Consider the following 23,872-nt stretch of genomic DNA (forward strand, 5'->3'; position numbering starts at 1 on the left):
CTGACAGTTTTGAAAATTGTCTAATCTTTCTAGAGATTCCTTTCCTTCCTTTATAAAGGTGAAATGCAACATAAAATGGCTATCAACATCTGAAGAACACTTTGAAATGAGTATTATGAGCTTTATTGGTCTTCCTTTACAATACCTTGAACAAAAAAAGGAGCAAAGGTGTAAAGGAATGATCTGAAATGTGTTCACTGTTGTAATATTTCAAAAGCTTTCATAATCTGTATGACTTAAGAGCATAAGAGTACATAAACAATGATATGTTTCTTAATAAGTAATAACTGTTCCTTTACATCTGTGCAAACTATTAATAGACACAGTCTAAAATAGAAAAGAGAGAACTTGTATGCAGTTTGGGGATTTTCTTGGACTCACAGCTACTGCTTGAAGAACAAGTGGCAGGTATGTCCAGGAACCCCTTTGTACAGATCCATCTTGTATGCCAATAGTATCCATTCTTGGATCAAGGAGGCCTTTCTCATGAGTCACTTCTCATCTGAGTTACTGGAATATTCTGCACTTGGGATGGCTTCTAAAGACCCCTCAGAAGTTTCAGCTGATCCAAAATGTGATGGCATGAACATTTATAGCCATGCCAGAGTGTGTTCATCTAAAACGTTTGGTACATGAGCTAGATGTAATTCAAGATACTGGTTGTCATGTACTGTACTAAGTTCTCCATGGAATGCAGCCTCGTTATTTAAAGTTATCACCTTTCTCCCATGATTCTGCCTGTCCTGTAAGATCTGATAGAGTTGGCATGCTTCGGATCCCATATTTGGGTCTCAGAGATGGCATGCTTCAGTATTTGCCTTTTGAAACAGAATACTCCCAGATAGCTGAACAATCCTAATTCTGATTTCTTTCAGAAGTGACTCTTGTCCCAGGCATTTGTCTAAGAAATGCTGTGAGCTCATTGTATGATGGTTTTCAAGTTACAGAAAATTTGTTTTTTTCTCCATTTTCTTTTGTCTTTAGTTTTGATTGTTATTGATTTTTATGTTTTTAATCTGCACGTTTCTCAGAGTTGTTCTAAGTGGGTAGCCTGCAAATATCATTAATGAGTAAAATAAATACAATTTTATTCAAGTACTTTTCAGGGAAGTGCACAGAATCAGCAAATACAACTATATACACATGTTTTCAAATTCTATGTTTACTATTGTTGATTCTCTAGTATTGCATGTAAAGACGCAACTAATTAAAAAAAACTTAATGACTTTAGTAACATAATTGTGATCTTAAAAAATCCATATACACCTATATGTTTAAGCAGAAACTATCTCTTTTTCAGTGAAATTTGGTATGTTTTCCCTCTAAAGAAGTTGTTATCCTGATTTCCATCACAAACTAATGGGTGCAATAGATACAATAATACTATACATTTCATACTTCTCAGACATTTTGGGATATTGCTCTTGTTATCACCCTGCCCCAACTATCTAAAATGTATATAAAATATGTAGTGAAGGATAAAAGTGCTAAATATGTACAATTCATCTTCACAATGAAACTGTGTTTACTACTGAACAGATCTGCAACAGGATTGCAGTATCAGAAAGGTTTATGTTTTTGTTTGTTTTTAAAATATGGAGCAGAGCAATGAGAAAAATGATAACATGGACTTATGAATGAACACATGCAAAGCCAACAGAGACCCCTATTCACAATACCTCAGGACTTTTTTTGTCAGGTGCCAGCTACACTCAAGAACAACAAGATAAAGAGGATATTTTTGCTACTCATAAAAACTTCTCTCTTAGCTTAAATGCCAGGCTGAGTAAATCAATACATGGAGGGCTTTAGATGTCATGACCCAACATGAACGACTGACTGTATTAATCTGTTGGAGTTTTGAGGGACATCTGAAGGTCAGTTCCTTCCATACTCAAACTTAGCAGGAAGCTGTAATCCAAACACACCCCAAAAAAGGATTAGAAGAACACAGGCGATGACTTGTTTCTGCCAAGCTATGCCAAACCTTTTAAAGGTGAGTTTGTTCCTCTGCTATGGCTACAAAGTGGGGAGTTTCTTTTGAATTTATTCCAATACAGACTTGCATGAATTCTTTCTTTCTTCAAATATCAAGACAAGGCTGGACCTCTAAACTGTTTCTCTCTGTCTGTCCATCCCAAATGGCAACGTCAACAAAGCAGCATTAGGGTACTTTCACTTACTCTGCATACACAGCCCATCTGTGCAGTTCTTGGACTGCAAGACAAGGCCCTCACAGTCTCTGCCGCCGTTCTTGGGTGCTGGTGCGGTGCAGTCTCTCCTGCGCCAGTGGGTACACTCTGTTCCACATGTGGACCATTTACTCCATGCTGTCCACCTCCCATCCACTGTCATAAGAAAATGGAAAAATGTAAAGGCAAAATATAAAGACAGAATGAGGTGGGAGTGGGATAAATAGAAAATACTCAGATTAAAAAAATGATTTTACATGAAATTATATAAGGAGCCTGCTTATTGAAAATATAGATAATAGAAGTCCTTTCCTTTCCTTTCCCTTTCCCTTTAATCCAGACATGTCAAACACAAGGCCCGGGAGCCAGATCCGGCCCGCGAAGTGGTTTCATGTGGCCCCCGAAGGCATCCTGGAAACAGTGAGGGAACGGCCCCCACTGCCTTGGCCCTGGCCCAGAGACCCTCCTTCTGCCAGAGACCCTCAGATCTGTCCCACTCCTGCCCAGGCCCCCATAGGCAACCTTGATGTGAACAATGTAGAGCTGGCCATGTCCACCCAGTAGGCCATACGCACTCTAGCCACGCCCACCCAGTAGGCCACGTCCACCCAGGTCATAGCCACCCGGCCCCCTGATGGCAACTGCAATGCTGATGCGGCCCTCAATGAAATTGAGTTTGACACCCCTGCTTTAATCTGTCCCTCTTCCCAGTCAAAGTGATAAATTTCAACTTAACTCTGGTCAGATCATTTGTATATAAGTAGCATCTTCCTTTATTTGAATGCAAAGTTGAACTCCTAGGATAAAATCTGACTATAGAATCTATGTAAGATAAAATCCTTTTTATCCTACTGCCAATCACAGAACTGCAGAGCACCATAAGAATCACCTAGCCCAACTCTTTGCAATATGCAGTAAAACCAATAAATCACCCACCAGAGGTAGCTGTAGAGCTTCTGTTTAAAACCCTTCAGAAATGGAGAACTATACTGATCCAAATTTCTGTTTTTGGTTCTGCTGCACTTACTGAAAGATGTTCAGTCTTTGATATGTTTTCTCTTTAATGCATTCCTCTAGCGTGCAGCAGCAGCAGCAGAGATGCAGTAAATCGAAGAACTGGTGCTGTCATTAGAAATGGTGCCACTAGTAGATCATATGAAGTTCACTAATCCAAGCTCTGGAATGTCAACCTCAGGAATGTTAAAACGCATGTACTTCAACTGGCTGCCTGAGGAATTCTGGGGGTTGAAGTCCACACATTTTAAAATGGTTGAGGTTGAGAGACACTGCTATAGATAATAACAACCAATAAATTGCCATGCAAATGTTTTAGTTCATTAAATGTGAGAAGGGATGAAAATTCTGATTCACCTGTTTTCTTCTGTGACATGAGGAAATACTCTAAGTAAGCAAATTAGATATGTCCTATTGTGTCAGTAAAGATTCAAAGATTTGTGTAATTTTACCTATTCCACATGAAGAAATCATGATATAAAGCCTGCAGTTTAATATTGTGTTCTAATCAAAATACTGCATTAAACAAGCCTAATGATCAGTATTAAACATTGATGGTGGGATAACATTTCTTAAAATAAAGAATTACAGTATTTTCCGGCGTATAAGATGACTTTTTAACCCCTGAAAATCTTCTCAAAAGTTGGGGGGTCGTCTTATACGCCGGGTCGTCTTATACGCCGGAAAATACGGTATACCTCTCCATTCTTGTTCAGCAATAGGCATACTTTACTGTACAAGCAATATTCCTTCCCAGGTTCAAATCTATGTGTCATCTTTCTAGAGGTTTACCTTAGCAAAATCAAGAATAAACCTGCATGTATGATGGTCAAAAAGAAATGATACTAGTGATAAATAGAAAGTTATGAGTCCAGCATACTGCAGTATGTCCAATGTAGAACTCATACTGAAAAAAGATTATTTCAGACCTTAATAATATGGAGATGGAGATTCTAAAAAAAATATTATCAAGTTTCACAAAATAAAAAAAATGCTATCAGTTTGTTGATTTTAAAGTTATCCATTTATTGTCCATTGTCTAATCTGGGCCGGGGAAAAAATTCTGACTATCTCAGCAGCACCCTTTTCCTATAATGCATGTTAACGACTCCACCTTCTGAAGAAGCTTCTTGGATAACAAGGAAAACTTTTTCAAAGAAAACAACAACAACAAGAAAGTCTAGTTGTCTTCTGGAAAAGCACTTTTGGGACAACCATGAGTTGGATAACTGAGAATCTCCATAGACATCTCCACCTTCTTGTCCTATTAGGATTCTGCATGGTAGTACACAATGAAAGAAGCTTTCAAGGGAAATTCATGGATAAACAAGAAGGAAGAATAGTGTAGCTACAGTATAAGCAAAGAGAAATATGACACAGGGATTAATAGAATAATTGGGTAAAAGAGCTGTTAGATAGCTTCTGCTTTTCCTCCACCCAGATCACTGCTGTATTCCCAAAACCCTACCTACATCGAGAGAAAACCAGAGAGGAAGAAGATTGTTTTCTTTAGAATTCCAAAAGCCAGGAGTCATAGTCTTGCTGACTCCACCTGCCTCATATGTAAAAAGTTGCCTAAAATTACTCTAAGAGCATTCTGAAAAGTCCTTCTTCAAGTGCATCCCTCAGAAGAAGTTAGATAGGTAGTCACTAGAATTCGACGCCATAAAATCTTTAAATTCTTTGTTCATTTGGTATATTATAAAAACTTAAACAGACAATCTCCTTACATCCCAACATGGTCTTTTGTTTTGACATTGGGCTAGGGAGATGCCATCCAGTCACATGTTTGATCTGATACAGGCACCTAAAATAAATATATGCTTACTGAATTTCTATTAACATATTGATTTCCCAAAATATTCCCTATTAAAATAATAGGTTCAGACAGAATTCAACAGATCCACCACAAATTCTTACAGATAACAGATACAATTTTTGAAGTTGCTTGCACTGTTATGTGCTTTTGTCCTTTAAAATCTATATTTTATTCCTTACTTCAATGTAATGTTGTACTGTTGAGAAGCATGCAGTAACATGGAATCTTGAATTTGTAATGTTTCAAGGAAAAGTTTAATTGATGTCAAGAGCAATAGAAATTTAAGGAGGGGGAACAAAATAGATTTTCCTACAACCATTATGTTAATACTATTTAGATCACTATTGTCAAATAGATAAAGGAACATAGCTGGTGATAGAGAAAATATTTTGTTGGTGTAAAGAGCAAATCAGGTTTTGAACTAGAGAGGCATGAGCATTATTTGAACTTTTTGTCCTTTGAATGAACTCAAATAACTTTCTAATGCACCTGAAACGAATAAGGTGTATTTTGCCCATCTTAGTGAATAAGATCGCAGTCAAAGACACTCTGAAACATATTATTAAGAGACTGAACATGGTTTTTGTTTTTAATGTTAAAATTCTGTTATTTTACAACAGTTATAATGTGATAATTTTATGTATTTATTTATTTATGTATTTATTGCATTTATATGCCATATGTCTTCATAGTGACTCTGGGCAGTTTACCACAGAGGTCTCCAACTTTTCTCGGTTGGCGGACTGGAAGGAAAGGGAGGGGGAATCATTTTATGCATAGACGCATGTGCAAACACAAACGGGGCCGCAAGTACGCGCAATGCAAATGCGGTGGTGCTAGCACCCACGTGACACTCACTAGCACACACCCACCCCGGTTTTGCTGCATGGTGCAAGTGGGGGTGAGCGTGCACACACATGTGCACCCCCTGGCCACTCTGTTCTGTGGCCCACTGGCCATGGCCCAGTAGTGGGTTGTGGCCCACCAGATGGGGACCCCTGGTTTACAATAAATACAATAATCCAACTCCTTCAGGTAACATTTTTACTTTTAGTAAAAAAAAATCTTATCTTTACCTGTGTGTAAGCTTACTAATACATAATGTTATTATTTAAATGCAGAATTTTTAACAGATCCAAGGCCTAGGTTCCCAAGGGTCTAAATCTTGACTCATTATGTAAATGTTCAGAATAACAACTGCAATGTGAGGCAAACATTGCATAATAATAGTGCTAATTATTCAGCTTATCTGTATTTCAACAGTATGATAGAGTTTACTTTAAAATTAAAAGTAAGAAGTCATCATTTTCATCCCCCACCATGAAAAGAAAAGAAAACAAGACTTATTCTAGATAATATTGCATCGCAGTGATACAACATACCTGGACATAATGTGGTACAAGGTATTTTCTGCAAATTCTGGCCTTCACAGAACGTTCCCCCGTTCAGTGGTGCTGGATTGGTACATGTTCTTGTACGCTTCTGAGAGCCTTTTCCACAACGGCTGTTACATACTGACCACTCTGTCCACGTTGACCATCCACCATTGACTGACAAGTGAGGAAGGTAGGAAAATGACTTAGATGAAGAACTGACAATTTATTAAGCCTATAGCTTCCAAGCCTTTCTATGAATTAAACATTTTTTGTTAGAAAAGAAAAGCTTATATATTTCTTCTGTGCTTGCTTGGATTTCAAAAATGGATAATAAAAAAAAACCAGCAGTTACAGACTGCTGGAAAGATAATTGATCACTAAAAGATGGAAGACATACATTTTCCTCATACTCCTTCTTGTAACAAAATAAGTGCAAGAACCTGGTGATGAAATTCTGTTCTTTGAAAGAAATTTTGAAAGCCTATTCTTTATCATGAAACTGAATGAAAAGTGATGGAAAATGTAGGAATAATTATTTAGGGTACTGCAATAAACTGAGAACTTTGGATGTTCTTTGTGGACAGAGAAAATGAGAATAAGTGCAATCAAGCAGCAGTTATTTATCTCCTTTTCCCTACCTCTCTCTCTCTCTCTCTCTCTCTTTTTCTACTCTACCTCCAATTCAACAGGAAAAACTGATCTCAAAGGCTAAGCATAATATGTGTCCTTGTTCTAATTGCAGGCAGATTGAAAACAGTAAGGCTGCCTTATTTAAGCTGTCTCGGTTTTAATCTTTTGATAAACACAATGAAATTTGAAAGCATGGACATGGAGCTTGGGCTAACATTCCAGTAAAATGAGGGGAACAAAACGCAGAAGTCTGTGGAGTTTTTCCCCCCAGGCCAACATGTTTTAATTAACTACAAAACAAAGGACACTCTACTTTCATTATAAATTGCCTACATTGTTTCTAGGCTTCAACTAAACATACAGAGCAGAATAAAGTAGAATTCAACCCAACTTTAGAAATCAACATTTCTCATGCCTGCACAGATTTAATTTTGTTTATATGTAAACCAAAATCTATAAATAGCCAAAATATGTAACCTGATAACTCTCTTACCATAGACAATGACAGCAGCCGTGGTGCTCTTCCTTTTTGCCACAATATTTTTGGCAACACAAGTATAATTGGCTGTATCAGAGAGACGTGCCTGCTTTATGATCAGGTTGTGGTCAATAGTGATATAAAAATTTCGGTCTTCAACAGGATCTATCACCTCTTCATTTTTCAGCCATTCAACCTGTTGAGAGATTCATAAATATGATCAGATACAGCATTTTTATATGAAGCACTCCACTAAACCATATTTTTATTACATGTTTTTATATTCTTTGACAGATTAATAATTCTCTCAAAGCAGTTTATATGTTACATATACAAAACAAGTAAATAAACACAAATACCATTTAAATACAAATACAACAAGCAATTGTCAATTACCTTCTTCTGGGACAGCTAAGAGGTCTTGATTTAGATCACGGCTGAGCCCAACATTTCTACTCTGAAGCAACACAGTTGCTGAATGAATTGTGCCCCATTTCACAACTTTTTTGCCACAGTTGTTAAGTGAATCACTGCAGTCATTAAATGAATCATGTGGTTGTTAAACGAATCCGGCTTTGCACATTGACTGCTTATTCGAAGCCAGCTGGGAAGATTAAAAAGGTGATCACATGATCCTGGGACAGTAGAACTGACAATACATGCCAGTTGTCAAGTGCCCAAATACTGATCACATGAACACGGGGATGCTACAAAGTGCATAAGTGTAAAAACTGGTCATAAGTCATTTTTTTGTTGGGGTTGGTATCCTGAATAGTCACTAAACAAATAGTTGCAAGTTGAGGACTACCTGTAATGATAATATAGTGGATGCATGAAAAAATGAGGGATCCTTTCCAGAATTCATTGTGACAGTGATCAATTGCCCTAGAGACATGAGGAGATCCCGCATTGCAAGGACAAATCTAGACTATCTATCAAGATCTCTCAAATATATTTTGAATCATAATTATTTTTATCCTACTTTTCAATAGGGGTGCGGTGGTTAAAGATGCTGAGCTTGTCAGTTGGATACCTGGGTTTGAGACCCAAGTGCTGTGCGATGGGATGAGCCCCTGTTTCTTGACCCAGTTCCTGACTATTTAGCAATTCGAAAGCATGCAAATGTGAGTAGATAAACTTCAGTGGGAAGATACTGCATTCCGTGCACCTCTGCATACAGTCATGCTGGCCACATGACCACGGAAATGTCTTTGGACAAGGCTGGCTCTCTCGGCTAAGAAACAGAGATGAGCACTTCCCCATAGAGCTGGACACGACTGCACAGGGGAAATCTTTACATTTTACTTTACCTTTCAGTAATGCCCAATAGTGAGTTTTTAAACTTAAAGAAAAATAGCATTGAGTGACCTTTTTATGTAAGTGATTCTCTGGTCCTTCCAAATTTTAACAATGTTAACAACTATTAGAGAATCCATGTGGGTCATTATCTTTTGAAACAAATGATTTGTTCATTAATAACTTAGTAGGAACATAGGTTCCTACATTATTTCACCAATAACGCATCTTGTGTGGACTTAAAATAAAGATACTGTTTACCGTATCTATGTAGATCAATGTGACTCTGTTATGACATGCGTATATACAATCATACCCTGTATTCATACTTTTTTTTTTAAAAAAAAGCATTCTGAAAGATTGAAATGGTTAAAGATCTAAACACATGTTCCCCAAGCTATATAATATTCCATTCATTTCTATCATAAAGAAGCATTCCAGTCTCTTGGAGCTGCCTGAGGTAAGTTAGTCCAGATAAATTGGCTGAACATTCAGTAGCTTATTTGCTTTTGAACTGAGCATGTTTTACAGCCTGGGATAGATCAAAGAAGTTGCCTTCATGTCACTGGATCACTGGAATGTATGCCCAGCACTTTAATTAAATAAAAAAACAACCCTGCCCCTGGCCAACCCAATGGAATACAGAGAATTTTCACAACAAAGAAAGACCTGGTTCATTCAGAAAAACATGCCCTTTACTCTAAACAGTTTGAACATCTGCCCAAAGAGATGAAAAGCCAAGAAGGTTTGCTCCTCTGTTTTTTTAAATCACAAAAATGACTGTGATCAATCATTCATCTAGGCAGTTGGGCCTTCTTCCGTTTTTGTTAACATAAAGCTTGATTCTTTTCTTAGACGAATCACTGAAAGTGTGCTTAGTAAAATCCATCCCATTTAAGACAGGAACATGAATATTCTAACTGGCTATTTCATTTTATCACCTAAAAGAAAACTTGGTTGAAAGTATGCAACTATCTGTTCTCATATCCATAAATTATTGTGCATCAACTTAATATTTTGCAATATAGAATTACTAATGGTTCTATGCACTGCATAAATGAATTATTTCTAATGGAAACTATTGCATTTGAAATAGTGTGAAATTACAGTAATTTTCAGTGATAAAGTAGTATGTGCAACCATGAATTAATGAATCTACAACCTTAAGATTTTTCTTACTTTGAAATTATAACTAATAACAAAATATTAAGCAAAGAATATTTCTTCATGGAAACAGTCATCAAAACTTGATAGAGTGATTGTATATCAAACACATTCATCCTATACTTTAAGATAGTCCTTTCTATGCTTCTGGGATTTTAAACAACTACACAATTTGCACAATAGAACCAAAGGCAATGGTAGTATTCCTTATTGCACTCCTGCAGTCATGTATTTTCCCTAATACCTTCCAGGATGTAACTCTCAAAATAACATTATTATATTTAGCCAGCTCTCATATAATTTAATATATATTTTTGGGCACTAACAGATTGTTCTTACTGAAAGTAGATTCTACAGCAGTACAGCACTTAGATTCACTTTTCTGATGTGTTTTGGAGCATGTGCAAATATAATGCCAGCCTGCAACTCTATAAACCACTTTTTTGTCATAATTACACAAAAAGGAAACACAATTTGCAGACGATAACAAGTTCACCCTTGACATAATCACAGTTGATTGTTCCCTGTCCTACTTTCATACTGTGATCTAGCAATGTACAGAGAACACGGACAATATGGATAAAGGTAGATAATTACCTCCCCAAGAGGTAATGGTAATACAAGCCACATGATAGATACAGCCTGTGGCAACACTAGGCAACCTTGACAAGACTAGAGGCAAGACTTGGGCTGGATTACACTGTTGCTCTATGATGCCTAAGAAAAGGCATAACTGCTTGAAAGTGTTGCAGATAGGTGCCATGTTTGTATTTTTATATGTTCTGAATGTCTTTTTTTTGTAGAGTGAAAAATTGCACAGCTTTGTTTATTTCACGAATGAAGGAAAATATATGTGTCATTTTTTTACGTCTCATTTTACATGTACAAATGACTGCTCGATGGCAGTCTGTGAAGCAGAAATTATCTTACTTTACTTTCTTGGGTTATAAAGAAAAATCTTACTTCTTTTTTTAATATTAGCTCCCATACAATCTTATGAAAAAGAAAAGTGAATTCTGATCAAATTTGCACGGGGACATGTGGTATCTTGCATGTCAGAGATGAAGTAAGCAATGGGAATGTATAAAGGTCCTATCTTTCACAGTATAGATATACAAATAACAGCTTTTTTCCTCCTAAATCATGTAACCATCTAACCAAGTAGCCTAGAAATCATAGATGGCAAAGTGAATATTGATAAAAATGTGCATTGAATTATGAAGAATCTAAGGAATAGATAAAGTTGAGAACTTCTCTAATATACTGGCACAAATTTAGAAGGAAAACTAGATAGTAAGCGCATCTTTTGTGTTTCCTGTTTTTAAGGCAACCTTTCGAAGAACGCTTGTTTTTCCCCCCCTTTATAACATTTTTCAAAGCTAAATCCTTTTTCAGAGAGCTGTTAATATTTCCCTCTAAAACTCATCATATACTTTCAGAGAATGAGCATTCAAGTCATTTTCCAATGTTTGATGTGCCTAATTTATCAAAGAAGACAAGCTGTTGCAATTAAAGCTCCTTACGGCATTGATCAAAACCACAGGTCTTACTTGCAGGGCCTTTTAGAAATGAGTCAGTTATAATGTCCTTGGTAATAGTACTAAATGTCAAATTAAAATTGCTTCAGTTATAAACATATAACAATTGCTTCGGAATAAATACATGTCTTCGGTAAGGCATTTCTTCATTTAAAGCTTTTATATAAAATGCTTATACAATTTGGAACTGCAAAAACACTGAGGTTTTATGCCTATGTTCAGAGAACGCACTGAACCAGCATGCTGTGTGAATCCAGTCCACTGTATAGTAATATTCAGTGTGTTTGGCCAAGCCATAAAACAAAGTTAATTGAGGAAACCACAGTTAAACATGGATAACCATGTAATTCATATTAGGTATTATTGCTTCCTTATACAAGCATATACAGTAAGCTATTTTTCAGCCTCTTTTCTGGAATTACTCCCAGAATATACAATTTGTCCTTCATTCTTACCCTCCCCCAAGGCATTACTTCTTTCATTTTATTTCCTAATACATCTTTCTAGGCTAGAATGATATACAGATTTTATTAACAGCAATAGCACTTAAGACTTATATACCACTCCACAGTGCTTTACAGCCCGTTCTAAGTGGTATGCAGAGTTAGCATATTGCCCCCAACAATCTGGGTCCTCATTTCACTGACCTTGGAAGGATGGAAGGCTGAACTGAACTCCTGGCAGTGTACTGCAGAGTTAGCTTGCAATACTGCATTCTAACCACTGAGTCACCACAGCATTAAGACATGTGGCATCATACAAGCTTATGTTAACAGGTGAACTAACTTTAGGCATCCACATCTGTGAGTTGCTATCTGGATTTCCTTCTTTTTACTCAACTCTTTTGTGATGGCTCTTCCCTAAAACCAAAGGACTATCATTCGCTAAAGTCACTAAAAGAGAGATCCATTAAAGAAGAGTGGATTTAAGGCCTTTCCTCACTGCCAGGATGAAGCTCAATCACATTCCCTTATATATATATATATATATATATATATATATATATATATATATATATATATATATATATATATATATATACATATATATATATATATATATATATATATACATATATATATATATATATATATATATATATATATATGAAGAGATTTTGCAAAAATGGATAAGTATAGAGGTAGATAGCAAATGGTGGTGATGCGAACTAGATTTAGCTGCCTTTTGATTCCTTTTCTTATCTCATGTACTTAATTTCTGTTACTATTTCTCATTTCTCTCTTATTGCAAAGGAATAGACCTAAGAGAAAGAACATGGTATTGCACATAGACGAATTTCTACATCTCCCTATGAGTTTCCCTTTCATAAAATGGTAAAATGTGCACTAGATAATACTGTTAGATGGATGCATAACTGGACAAATGTCTACCAAAGAGCGCTAATTAATTCACTCGCTTCATCTCTGAATGAAGAATAAACTGGAGTGGCACTGGCCTCTGTGTTATTCCATGTTGTTATCAATTACTTGGTCGAGGGAACACTTATAAAGTCTGCAGGGGCAAAAAACTGGGACAGTTGCCTAATAGCTAAGATGAAAGAGAGAATATTAAGAAAAATTGATAAATGGACTGGAATGTATAGGATAGAATTTATTAGAAGAAAAGTAAACAAAAGGCAACATGACATGAAGTTAAGTTCTTGTGGGGCTGTCCCTGGGTTGTATCTTCCCTTCCCTTCCTGTGAGATTTGGCAAGAGAGACAGGGTCTGGTTCACATCTATTACCGAGTGAGTCCCTGGGAAAAACATTTTTCTGACATGGTTCCTCCGGAACCTCCTTCCCTCAGAGGTTGCCCTGATCCTACTGACTTTCTGTAAGGCTTACAGACAGGTTCTATCACTGAGGTAGGGACCCACGGTGTGTGGGTGAACCCATATCATAATTGTCTTTTTGTTGCCATGCATTTTGACAGCCTGGAAAGTCCTATATAATATATTGCAAGTCTTTGCTTGATATGCCATAAACCAAATAAATAAAATAGTTATGCTGATTATTCTGTTTGGCTGCTATCTTGGTTATTTATTCATTTGTTTGATATGTTTTTATCTTGCTTTTATTCCCTGTTAGCCACCCAGGTCATATAAAAATAAATTGAATAAACACATAAAGCAATGTATAAACTTGGTGGAAGAAGGATGGTTTATAAGAATGGAAAGAAATGGAGAGATGCCGTGGACAATGCTAGTGTAAATGAGATTTCTACAGGTGAAACTCGAAAATTTAGAATATCGTGCAAAACTTCATTTATTTCAGTAATGCAACTTAAAAGGGGAAACTAATATATGAGATAGACTCATTACATGCAAAGCAAGATAGTTCAAGCCGTGATTTGTCATAATTGTGATGATTATGGCGTACAGCTCATGAAAACCCCAAATCCACAATCTCAGTAAATTAGAAAAGGTGCAATATTCTAGGCTCAAAGTGCCCCACTCTAATCAGCTAATTAAGCCATAACACCTGCAAAGGGTTCCTGAGCCTTTAAATGGTCTCTCAGTCTGGTTCAGTAAGAATCACAATCGTGGGGAAGACTGCTGACCTGACAGTTGTGCAGAAAACCATCATTGACACCCTCCATAAGGAGGGAAAGCCTCAAAAGGTAATTGCAAAAGAGGTTGGATGTTCCCAAAGTGCTGTATCAAAGCACATTAATAGAAAGTTATGTGGAAGGGAAAAGTGTGGAAGAAAAATGTGCACAAGCAGCAGGGATGACCGCAGCCTGGAGAGGACTGTCAGGAAAAGGCCATTCAAAAGTGTTGGGGACTTTCACAAGGAGTGGACTGAGGCTGGAGTCAGTGCATCAAGAGCCACCACACAGACGGATCCTGGACATGGGCTTCAAATGTCGTATTCCTCTTGTCAAGCTGCTCCTGAACAACAAACAACGTCAGAAGCGTCTTACCTGGGCTAAAGAAAAACAGACCTGGTCTGTTGCTCAGTGGTCCAAAGTCCTCTTTTCTGATGAGAGCAACTTTTGCATCTCATTTGGAAACCAAGGACCCAGAGTCTGGAGGAAGAATGGAGAGGCACACACTGCAAGATGCTTGAAGTCCAGTGTGAAGTTTCCACAGTCTGTGTTGATTTGGGGAGCCATGTCATCTGCTGGTGTTGGTCCACTGTGCTTCATTAAGTCCAGGGTCAACGCAGCTGTCTACCAGGAGATTTTGGAGCACTTCATGCTTCCTTCCACAGATGAGCTTTATGGGGATGCTGACTTCATTGTCCAGCAGGACTTGGCACCTGCCCACACTGCCAAAAGCACCAAAATGGTTCAATGACCGTGGGATTACTGTGCTTGATTGGCCAGCAAACTCGCCTGACCTGAACCCCATAGAGAATCTATGGGGCATTGCCAAGAGAAAGATGAGAGACATGAGACCGAACAATGCAGAAGAGCTGAAGGCCGCTACTGAAGCATCCTGGTCTTCCATAACACCTCAGCAGTGCCACAGGCTGATAGCTTCCATGCCACGCCGCATTGAGGCAGTAATTGCTGCAAAAGGGGCCCAAACCAAGTACTGAGTACATATGCATGCTTATACTTTTCAGAGGTCTGATATTGTTCTATGTACACTCCTTGTTTTATTGATTGCATGTAATATTCTAATTTTCTGAGATTGTGGATTTGGGGTTTTCATGAGCTGTACGCCATAATCATCACAATTATGACAAATCACGGCTTGAACTACCTTGCTTTGCATGTAATGAGTCTATCACATATATTAGCTTCCCCTTTTAAGTTGCATTACTGAAATAAATGAACTTTTGCACGATATTCTAATTTTTCGAGTTTCACCTGTATATCCCCTTTTTAAATCTCTTTACTTTTACTATTTTTAGTCCATTTAGGTGCTTTGCATAACATGCCTTAGCTCTAGAAAATAGTGTGATAGGTGTATATTTATAAATAATTAGCACATATAGAACCAGCTATAAAGAAAGGTGATGGAAATGAACAGGAATCTGTTCAAAATGCTTTAATCTGGATTCCTGCACTGTGCATGGGATTAGACTTGGTTACTTGAAGTGCTCGTTTTAATTTTATGAAATTTCACTACAAAGATTATGGCTATAATTATGATAGATGATGATACTATCTATTGTTACATGTGCAGGACTATAATCTACATATTTTCATTTATTTTACTGTTTAAGAGCAAGGTCATAGTAACTGAAGCCTAAAAAAGAATACAACAGAGGTTACCCAAAAATGTAGGGAATTTTGCAGAGGTAATCTGCACTGACATAATTGTAGTCAATTGTTTCATAACTTATTTTTATGCCAAAATGTGAAAGCATGAATCGAATGGTGACAGTACAGACAACAGAAGTAGATGACAATCCTGCAGGCTCATTCTGTAAGAGGCACTGTAATATCGATATTATCATGCAGAGAGTCAATACTTAGTAAACCTTTTGAGCTTGTTATCCTGGTAAACAATTGGAGGGGATTCTACTTGATCAGGAACTTCAAAAAACTAATTAAGGCAAAGACAGTAGCAAACTACTTCAGTATTGTTGCTGAGAAAATTACATTACCTGACCGTGAAGTTAACTCAGAGGAGACTTTACAGGGAGTCTACAACTTTCAACAGTTCATTTAATCATAACGGTACTGAAAAAAGTGACCGTTTTTCACACTTGCAACCGTTGCAGCATCCCGTTGGTCATGTGATCAAAATTCAAATGCTTGACAACTGGTTCATATTTATGATGACTGTAGTGTCCCGGGCTCACATGATCAGCTTTTGCAACCTTCTGACAAACAAAGTCAATGGGGGAGCCAGATTCACTTAACAACCATGTTACTAACTGAACAACTTCAACGATTCATTTAACAGTTGTGGCGAGAAACGTCATGAAATGGGGCAAAACTCACTTAACAAATGTCTCTATTAGCAACATAAATTTTGGGCTCAATTGTGGTCCTAAATCGAGGACCACATGTACTTATTTAAAAGGTACCATACATCCAGATGAAACAGAAAACCTGGACTTTCAATATTGTTATTTCTCCAGTAGGTCTTCGCAAATCTTTCTTGCATGCAATTCTGTACCTCTTTTTCTGGACTAGTAATCAGAAAAGCAGCCAGTTTGGTGTAGTGGTTAAAGTATTGGGCTAGAAACCAGAAGCTCTAAGTTCTAATCTCGCCTTAGGCATGAAATCAGCTGGGTGACTGGATCATTCACTCTGTCTCAGCTTTAAGAAGAAGGCAATGGCAATTCATTACTGAAAATGGAGCTAAGAAAACTGCAGGTAGTCCAGGTAGTCATCAAGAGCCAACAGTGACTTGAATCTCTCTCTCTCTCTCTCTCTCTCTCTCTCTCTCTCTCTCTCTCTCTCTCTGTGTGTGTGTGTGTGTGTATGTGTATGTGTAGTGGGTGGCATGTAAATTTGATATATATAATCTGAGAGCACTCAGATCTATTTCTCTGTTACTAATTCAGCAAAGGGTGGGGCTCCTTTGAACACCTCTTTGCTATCAGTAATAGGCTGGATTGTGGGGGCTAACATTCATGAATGAAGGTGAATATCCAGATCCCAGAATAATGTAGCAGGATCCAATCTGGGTCAGTCACTGGGACCAGAGGTTTAGTCTTCTGAACTTTCAGACTTGTGTTGTAGCTTCAGGGAACTGAAGTTCAGGGAAGTTCGCTGAGGAAGGGTTCCAGCACAAATCCGAAAGCTTGGAGCACTAAACCTCTGGCCCAGTGACTGACCCAGATTGGATCCTGTGACTAATATTCACTTTTAAAAAGTCCTTAAAAAGCACATGCTTTTAATGTCTTAATTTTTTTACTATAAAATACTTAGGGTCTTTGGAGTTAATGGTAGAATAAGTCAAACAAAAATATAATATTTAGTTAACACATTTGAAACTTGTTCATGGGTATTGTGCATCCTTATCTGAAAAATGCACAATCCAATGTGGCAGCAATTTAGAGTGCTTTGCACTTTGTTCTTCTTTTTTATCCCATTCCCTTAGCGGGAGACAGATGTGTTGTCTCTAATTATTCACTGATTGGCATCAGGAGATATATTAACATAATTGGGGCATTTGTACTAATCAGAAAAGAGAACCTGCCACATGTCACCCAACATGAAATGTGAGGCCAACTGCCTCAACAAGAGAGAATAACATACAACTGTCACAATGACTCTTTGTTGCAGTCCTAAACTGGTCTTTATTTTTCAGGACATTATCCTCAAAAATTAAATGCTAAAATGTGTTCTATGTACAAATAGTACCAGACAAACAGATAACATTCCCCCCCCTTAAATATAAGTTTTGGCTTGAAATATTAATTGATCAACTTAAATACCTGAACTTATTAATGTTTAAGGAACATGAAGATAGTTTTAAGTTCACACAAGGCAGAATGGAGGAGTAGAAGAGTAATAAAAACAAATGGCTCATAGAAATTAATATTTATTAAATTCACAAACTTAATTTAGGAATGCATTAGTGTTATTTTAAAACGAATGCAGTACATGCTTCAAAACTAATTTGGAAGAAGTGCTTGGTCACACATAGGACCTCTCTCTGCTCTTAAAGCAGCCTGATTTTTTTTTTTTGCAAGCTTCCATGTCAGCCTGAAAATATGATGCACCTGCTTAAAGAGACAGTAGATTCCTTAAAATATTTAAGGAGTGGATTGCTTAAGGTATTTGTATATTTTTTCAGGAATATAATAAAAAGTAATAGCAAAGAGCTGCTGTATTACAGATAGGTCCAAAATATTTCTGGACTCTTCAAAAGGGTTTAGAGAACTAGAATTTATCACAGCTGGTCCTAGAGAGAAAGTAAATGCAGAAAAAGCCAGAAGTAAAAGAGATAAGGAAACCAGAGAAAACAGAACAGGGAAGAGAATTTAAGCTGCAGCTGCAAAAAAGCCAACACAATGCTAGGCTGCATTAACAGAAGGATAGAATCAAGATCACGTGAAGTGTTAATACCACTTTACAATGCCTTGGTAAGACCACACTTGGAATACTGCATCCAGTTTTGGTTACCACGATGTAAAAAAAGATGTTGAGACTCTAGAAAGAGTGCAGAGAAGAGCAACAAAGATGATTAGGGGACTGGAGGCTAAAACAAATAAGGAATGGTTGCTGGAATTGGGTATGTGTAGTTTAATGAAAGGAAGGGACGCGGTGGCTCAAGGGACGCGGTGGCTCAGTGGGTTAGGACGCTGAGCTTGTCGATCGGAAGGTCGGCAGTTTGGCGGGTCGAATCCCGAGTGCCGTGTAGCAGAGTGAGCGCCTGTTACTCGTCCCAGCTTCTGCCAACCTAGCAGTTCGAAAGCATGTAAAAATGCAAGTAGAAAAATAGGGACCACTACAGTGGGAAGGTAACAGCGTTCCGTGCGCCTTTGGCGTCTAGTCATGCCGGCCACATGACCACGGAGACATCCTCGGACAAACGCTGGCTCTTCGGCTTTGAAACGGAGATGAGCACCGGCCCCTAGAGTCGGAAACGACTAGCACGCATGTGCGGGGGAACCTTTACCTTTACCTTTAGTTTAATGAAGAGAAGGGTGAGGGGTGACATGAAAGCAGTGTTCCAATATCTCAGGGGTTGCCACAAAGAAGAGGGAGACAAGCTATTGTCCAAAGCGCCTGAAGGCAAGACAAGAAGCAACGGATGAAAATTAACCAAAGAGAGAAGCAACCTAGAACTAAGGAGAAATTTTCTGACAGTTAGAACAATGAATCAGTAGAACAACCTGCCTCCAGAAGCCTTGAATGCTACGATACTGGAAATTTTTAAGAAGAGACTGGACAGGTGTTTGTCTGAAATGGTATATGGTTTCCTGCCTGAGCAGGGGGTTGGACTAGATGACCTCCAATGTCCCCTTTCAACTTTATTATTATTACTTAAGCTAGTCTGTTGCCTGTATAAGAGGGTGAGAGACAGGTATCTTGGTCTATATACCAGACGAATGACCCATTGAGATACCCATATCAAAATAACTTACCTTATGTCCGGCCAGAACTTGAAAATAACATTTAACGTAGCACAATATTTAAACAAAATGATCCGGTTGAGATCTGCATATGTGGGAGTGATTGGGGTAGATTGTAAGGGCGACTCTGAAATATAATGTTATCATATTTTATCTATATCTTAAATTATCGTACATTATTACAATTTCATTTTAGATTGTATTTTATTACTATTTCATCTTAAATTGTATTTTATTTTAATTCTATTTTAAATTGTATTTTATCAAATTCCATTTTAAATTGTATTTTATCAAATTCCACTTTAAATTGCCTTTATCAAATTTTTAATAACAATTTATTGCTGGAACTTTGCACTTTGATATGGTCCAAGGGCTAATCAATAAAGACTTATTAACTTAAGCTAGTCCTAATCCAATCATCCAACCAATGTAGGCAAGGAACCAGCTATGTACAAAACCCAGCCTAAGATTGAATAAATACAAAGAAAGAAAAGAAGGCAGGCTGTTTTCAAGAAAGAAAAATGGAAGCTGCCTGGATATTCTACTGCAATCCATCTCTATAGCAGACTTTGTATATTTTCCCAATCTTACTATTTAAAACGCACTAAAGTTTTCTTATGATCCCTTTTGTTTCCAACCTTTCAGATACCTCCCAGAAAATAAATCACACCAGGATACAACACAAAGCACTGAGAGTGACTATGTCTCTTCTTTGGTATTCAAAGCCATTCTCTTTCATCAGCTTCCTATTCTTGCTATATAAAAGCTTCCCTTTTTTGAACAGAATGCAAAATGCTGTCAGGTCGATAAAATACCTGTAAGGAAATAGGTACACACAGGAGTTCCAATTAAAGGCAACGGCTGCAAAATCAGGAACTACTCTCGCTAAACAAAGCAAACAGCAGTTATATTAACAATCAATTAGATGCAGCAGCCACCTGATGCTACATGTTTGTATAGGTCCCATGTGCTCTGTACATTTTGCCCAGCTGAGTAGAAGTTGTGTCATATTCTTTTTGAGTTGGCAAGCAAATGTAATCACTTGGTAACACAGTATAACAATCTCTTCACTTAGCTTCCCCCAGCCCCAGTTGGCACCTAACTTGATTGAAGTTAAGTACAACAGTTTTTAAGCTCAACTGGGTCATCAAACAGTATAGCTGATGCTGTTGAATTGAAGTCTTAGAAACTTCCTTCTTTACTTAGCACAGCTAATTGTTCCAACTGCTTATAGCTTATTAACTAATCTCAGATATCATTAATGGGTTGATCTATAACCTTAGAGTGAGAAGTTAATTCGATGAGGCTGCCTCGGTCTGACATCATTTTTCCTAAGGACAGTGGAGCCTCTTTGAAAAAAAACAGAACCAATGAGAAAAGTCATTAACTGCCAATAATTGTGCTTTCTTTACTACAGGTGAATCCCAATAACTGCCGTAGAGATGATTTTTTTAATTTTTTTTACAGATATCTCAAAATATTTTATTTTTCACTCAAGAAAAAAAGGAAAAAAGGTATTCCAGCCAATTGTGATGTATTGTCAGACCCATAAAGTCTCTTCTCCATACCTTAAACATGAGCTGCAAAAACTAACTGCAAATGTGACTTTAAAAAAAATCCATATCCACTGAGAGCTGTGTGAGTCGAAGAACTGTTCATCCATCCTTGACTCAGCAGGAAACTATACTAGCATGAAATTGCTGTCTCCATTGTCAGTTCCTATCCTGCCTCTATTGCCTTTCTTTTATGTCCCTGCAGACATCTTACTTCCCTCTAAAATAATGGATAACAATGCTTAACAGGTTTTGTGCATTGAGGCTGCTCTTGAAGAATGTTAGAACTTAACCTTGGGCTGGGATCAAATGAAGGCAACTTCTTGAGGACACAGTAGTGTGTTTGTGGCAAGTGCCCAAAAGTTCTGAAGAATCTAAAACAACTGTACTCTGAATTATTTTTATATTTGATTTTTATAGCCACCCATTTCAGGTGACTCTGGACAGTGTATGTCATAAATCATAGAAACAATTACAACAATTTGAAGTAAATATGTATGGTTACCAAATAAAACTATTGCTATGGATTTAATTTAGCCAAGAAACTGGACTTTTAATACATTCAGGACCCCAGGCTGCAACATCTAACCAGTTCTTCATGGTCTTATAGAAGGCCAGTAAGATCATGTCATTCTAAACACTGAAGAAAGAATGTTTCAGAAGGCTATAGCAAAGACAAGTTTATCTTCTAGTTTCTTCCAGCTGACATTTTTGGCTGATGAATCTGTAACATACCCAACCTACCAAATCAGATTTGTTGTTGTTAGCTGCGAAGTCATGTCTGACCCATCGCAACCCTATGGACAACGTTCCTCCAGGCTTTCCTGTCCTCTACCATCTTCTGGAGTCCATTTAAGCTCACGCTTACTGCTTCAGTGACTCCATCCAGCCACCTCATTCTCTGTTGTCCCCTTCTTCTCTTACCCTCAATCTTTCCCAGCATGAGGCTCTTCTCCAGTGAGTCCTTCCTTCTCATTAGGTGGCCAAAGTATTTGAGTTTTAGCTTCAGGATCTGGCCTTCTAAAGAGCAGTCAGGGTTGATCTCCTCTAGGACTGACCGGTTTGGTCGCCTTGCAGTCCAAGGGACTCGCAGGAGTCTTCTCCAGCACCATAGTTCAAAGGCCTCAATTCTTTGGCGCTCAGCCTTTTTTATGGTCCAACTTTCACTGCCATACATTGCAACTGGGAAGACCATAGCCTTGACTATACGCACTTTTGTTGACAGGGTGATGTCTCTGCTTTTTAGTGTGCTGTCAAGATTTGCCATGGCTTTCCTCCCCAGGAGCAAGCGTCTTTTAATTTCTTGGCTACAGTCCCCATCTGCAGTGATCTTGGAGCCCAGGAAAATAAAATCTGTCACTACCTCCATTTCTTCCCCATCTATTTGCCAGGAATTGAGAGGGCCAGATGCCATGATCTTGGTTTTCTTAATGTTAAGTTTCAACCCAAGTTTTGCACTCTCCTTCTTTACCCGCAGCAAGAGGCTCTTTAGTTCTTCTTCACTTTCTGCCATTAGAGTGGTATCATCTGCCCAAATCAGATTGGATGGATAGAAACAACTGGGAGAAGACACCCCCTTGGGTAATTCAGTCCTACTGAAGTGCTATAAAAGTGATAACTTTAAACTGCACCTGGAAGCACACTGGCAGCCAATGAAGTTCCATAGCAGTGGCATTATATATTGTATATTAAATATTTGACACCATTTACTACCCATGTAGTCACATTATGCATCAACTGAAGCTTCTGAATGTTCTTCAAGGAGGAGCCCCATGTAGAACAAATTGCAGTAATCTAAACCAGACGTCAACATGGCACTTCTAATGCAACTGCTTATCATAATCTGTAAAATATATGTTGGGAACTGTAGATAAACAGAAAAATTAAACATCAAAATGCTCATGATCTCAACTACTTTGGAATATAACAAGAAGTCCTAAGAGAACTACAGATGTTGCCAATATTAAGAGTTATCTCAGAACTGGTCCACTTACACTTATACTTCCAAACAGATTCTGGGAATTACTGTTTATAAGGAATCAGCATCTTTAGCTACTATAGAACATGGATGCTCATGTCTCTTTTCTGAAAGAAAAATGAATTCCCAAATGTTCAACTATTTCAACTACTTGTTAAAATTAAAAGGGACCAAACTAAAATGAGAGACTTTCCCATACCAGCCTAACACAAGTTAGTTTGTCATGTAAACTTAAGAAATTCTAGAATTTAGGAATAAAAAAGAAAATTTCTAGTGCTAGGTGTTTCTTTTAAAGGTTCATCAGAACTACACTGTTTAGTGCAGAAATTCTTTGTTAAACTGTTGTCAGACTAGTGACTCTACCATCTTAATTTTCACATAGAGCTTTTGGGGTCAAATCCCTGAGACTTTATTAAGATGGGGATTTGGGAGGAAGTAATAAATTCCCACCTATGGTGTTCTGCCAGACCAGAAGCATAATATGAGAACATAGGCAGTTGACTTTTTAATATATTTATACCTACCTTCATTTTCAAGTTACAAAAACATTTGGAAGCTTTCAGATTTAGGAAAGATTGAAACTTTGGATTGGACATTAAATTTTGGAACAGTACATGCGGTTATATTTATAACAAAAGATGGCACAATAACTCCAAATGGGAGTTAGCAGGCAGTATCAAGGTGAGTGTAATGGTTAGTCACTTATCAAGCCTGGCAGATGACGTCTAAGCTTTGGAAGGCTAAAGTATGTATGGATTTATGATTCATTTAATATTGTTAATGATTCCATATACCAGCAAATACTATTGGAAGCTCATACTTCTTTTGTTACAGGTAGTCCTTGA

General features: G+C 37.6%; 1 protein-coding gene across 2 annotated transcripts in view; it reads right to left on the reverse strand.

Moving 5' to 3' along the window:
- The window catches only part of UNC5C (unc-5 netrin receptor C), a gene marked incomplete at both ends in the record, with an annotated part of 343,544 nt that overhangs the window by 53,352 nt on the left and 266,320 nt on the right, over positions 1–23,872 (reverse strand). For both annotated transcript variants that reach the window (XM_081333056.1, XM_081333055.1), the window contains 3 exons: positions 2,184–2,348; positions 6,408–6,575; positions 7,525–7,705. In XM_081333056.1, the coding sequence (XP_081189182.1) occupies positions 2,184–2,348; positions 6,408–6,575; positions 7,525–7,705 (514 nt within the window). The remainder of the gene's footprint in view (positions 1–2,183; positions 2,349–6,407; positions 6,576–7,524; positions 7,706–23,872) is intronic.

Source organism: Vipera berus (genome assembly GCF_964194415.1).
Source record: "Vipera berus genome assembly, chromosome: 7".
Lineage (NCBI taxonomy): Eukaryota > Metazoa > Chordata > Lepidosauria > Squamata > Viperidae > Vipera > Vipera berus.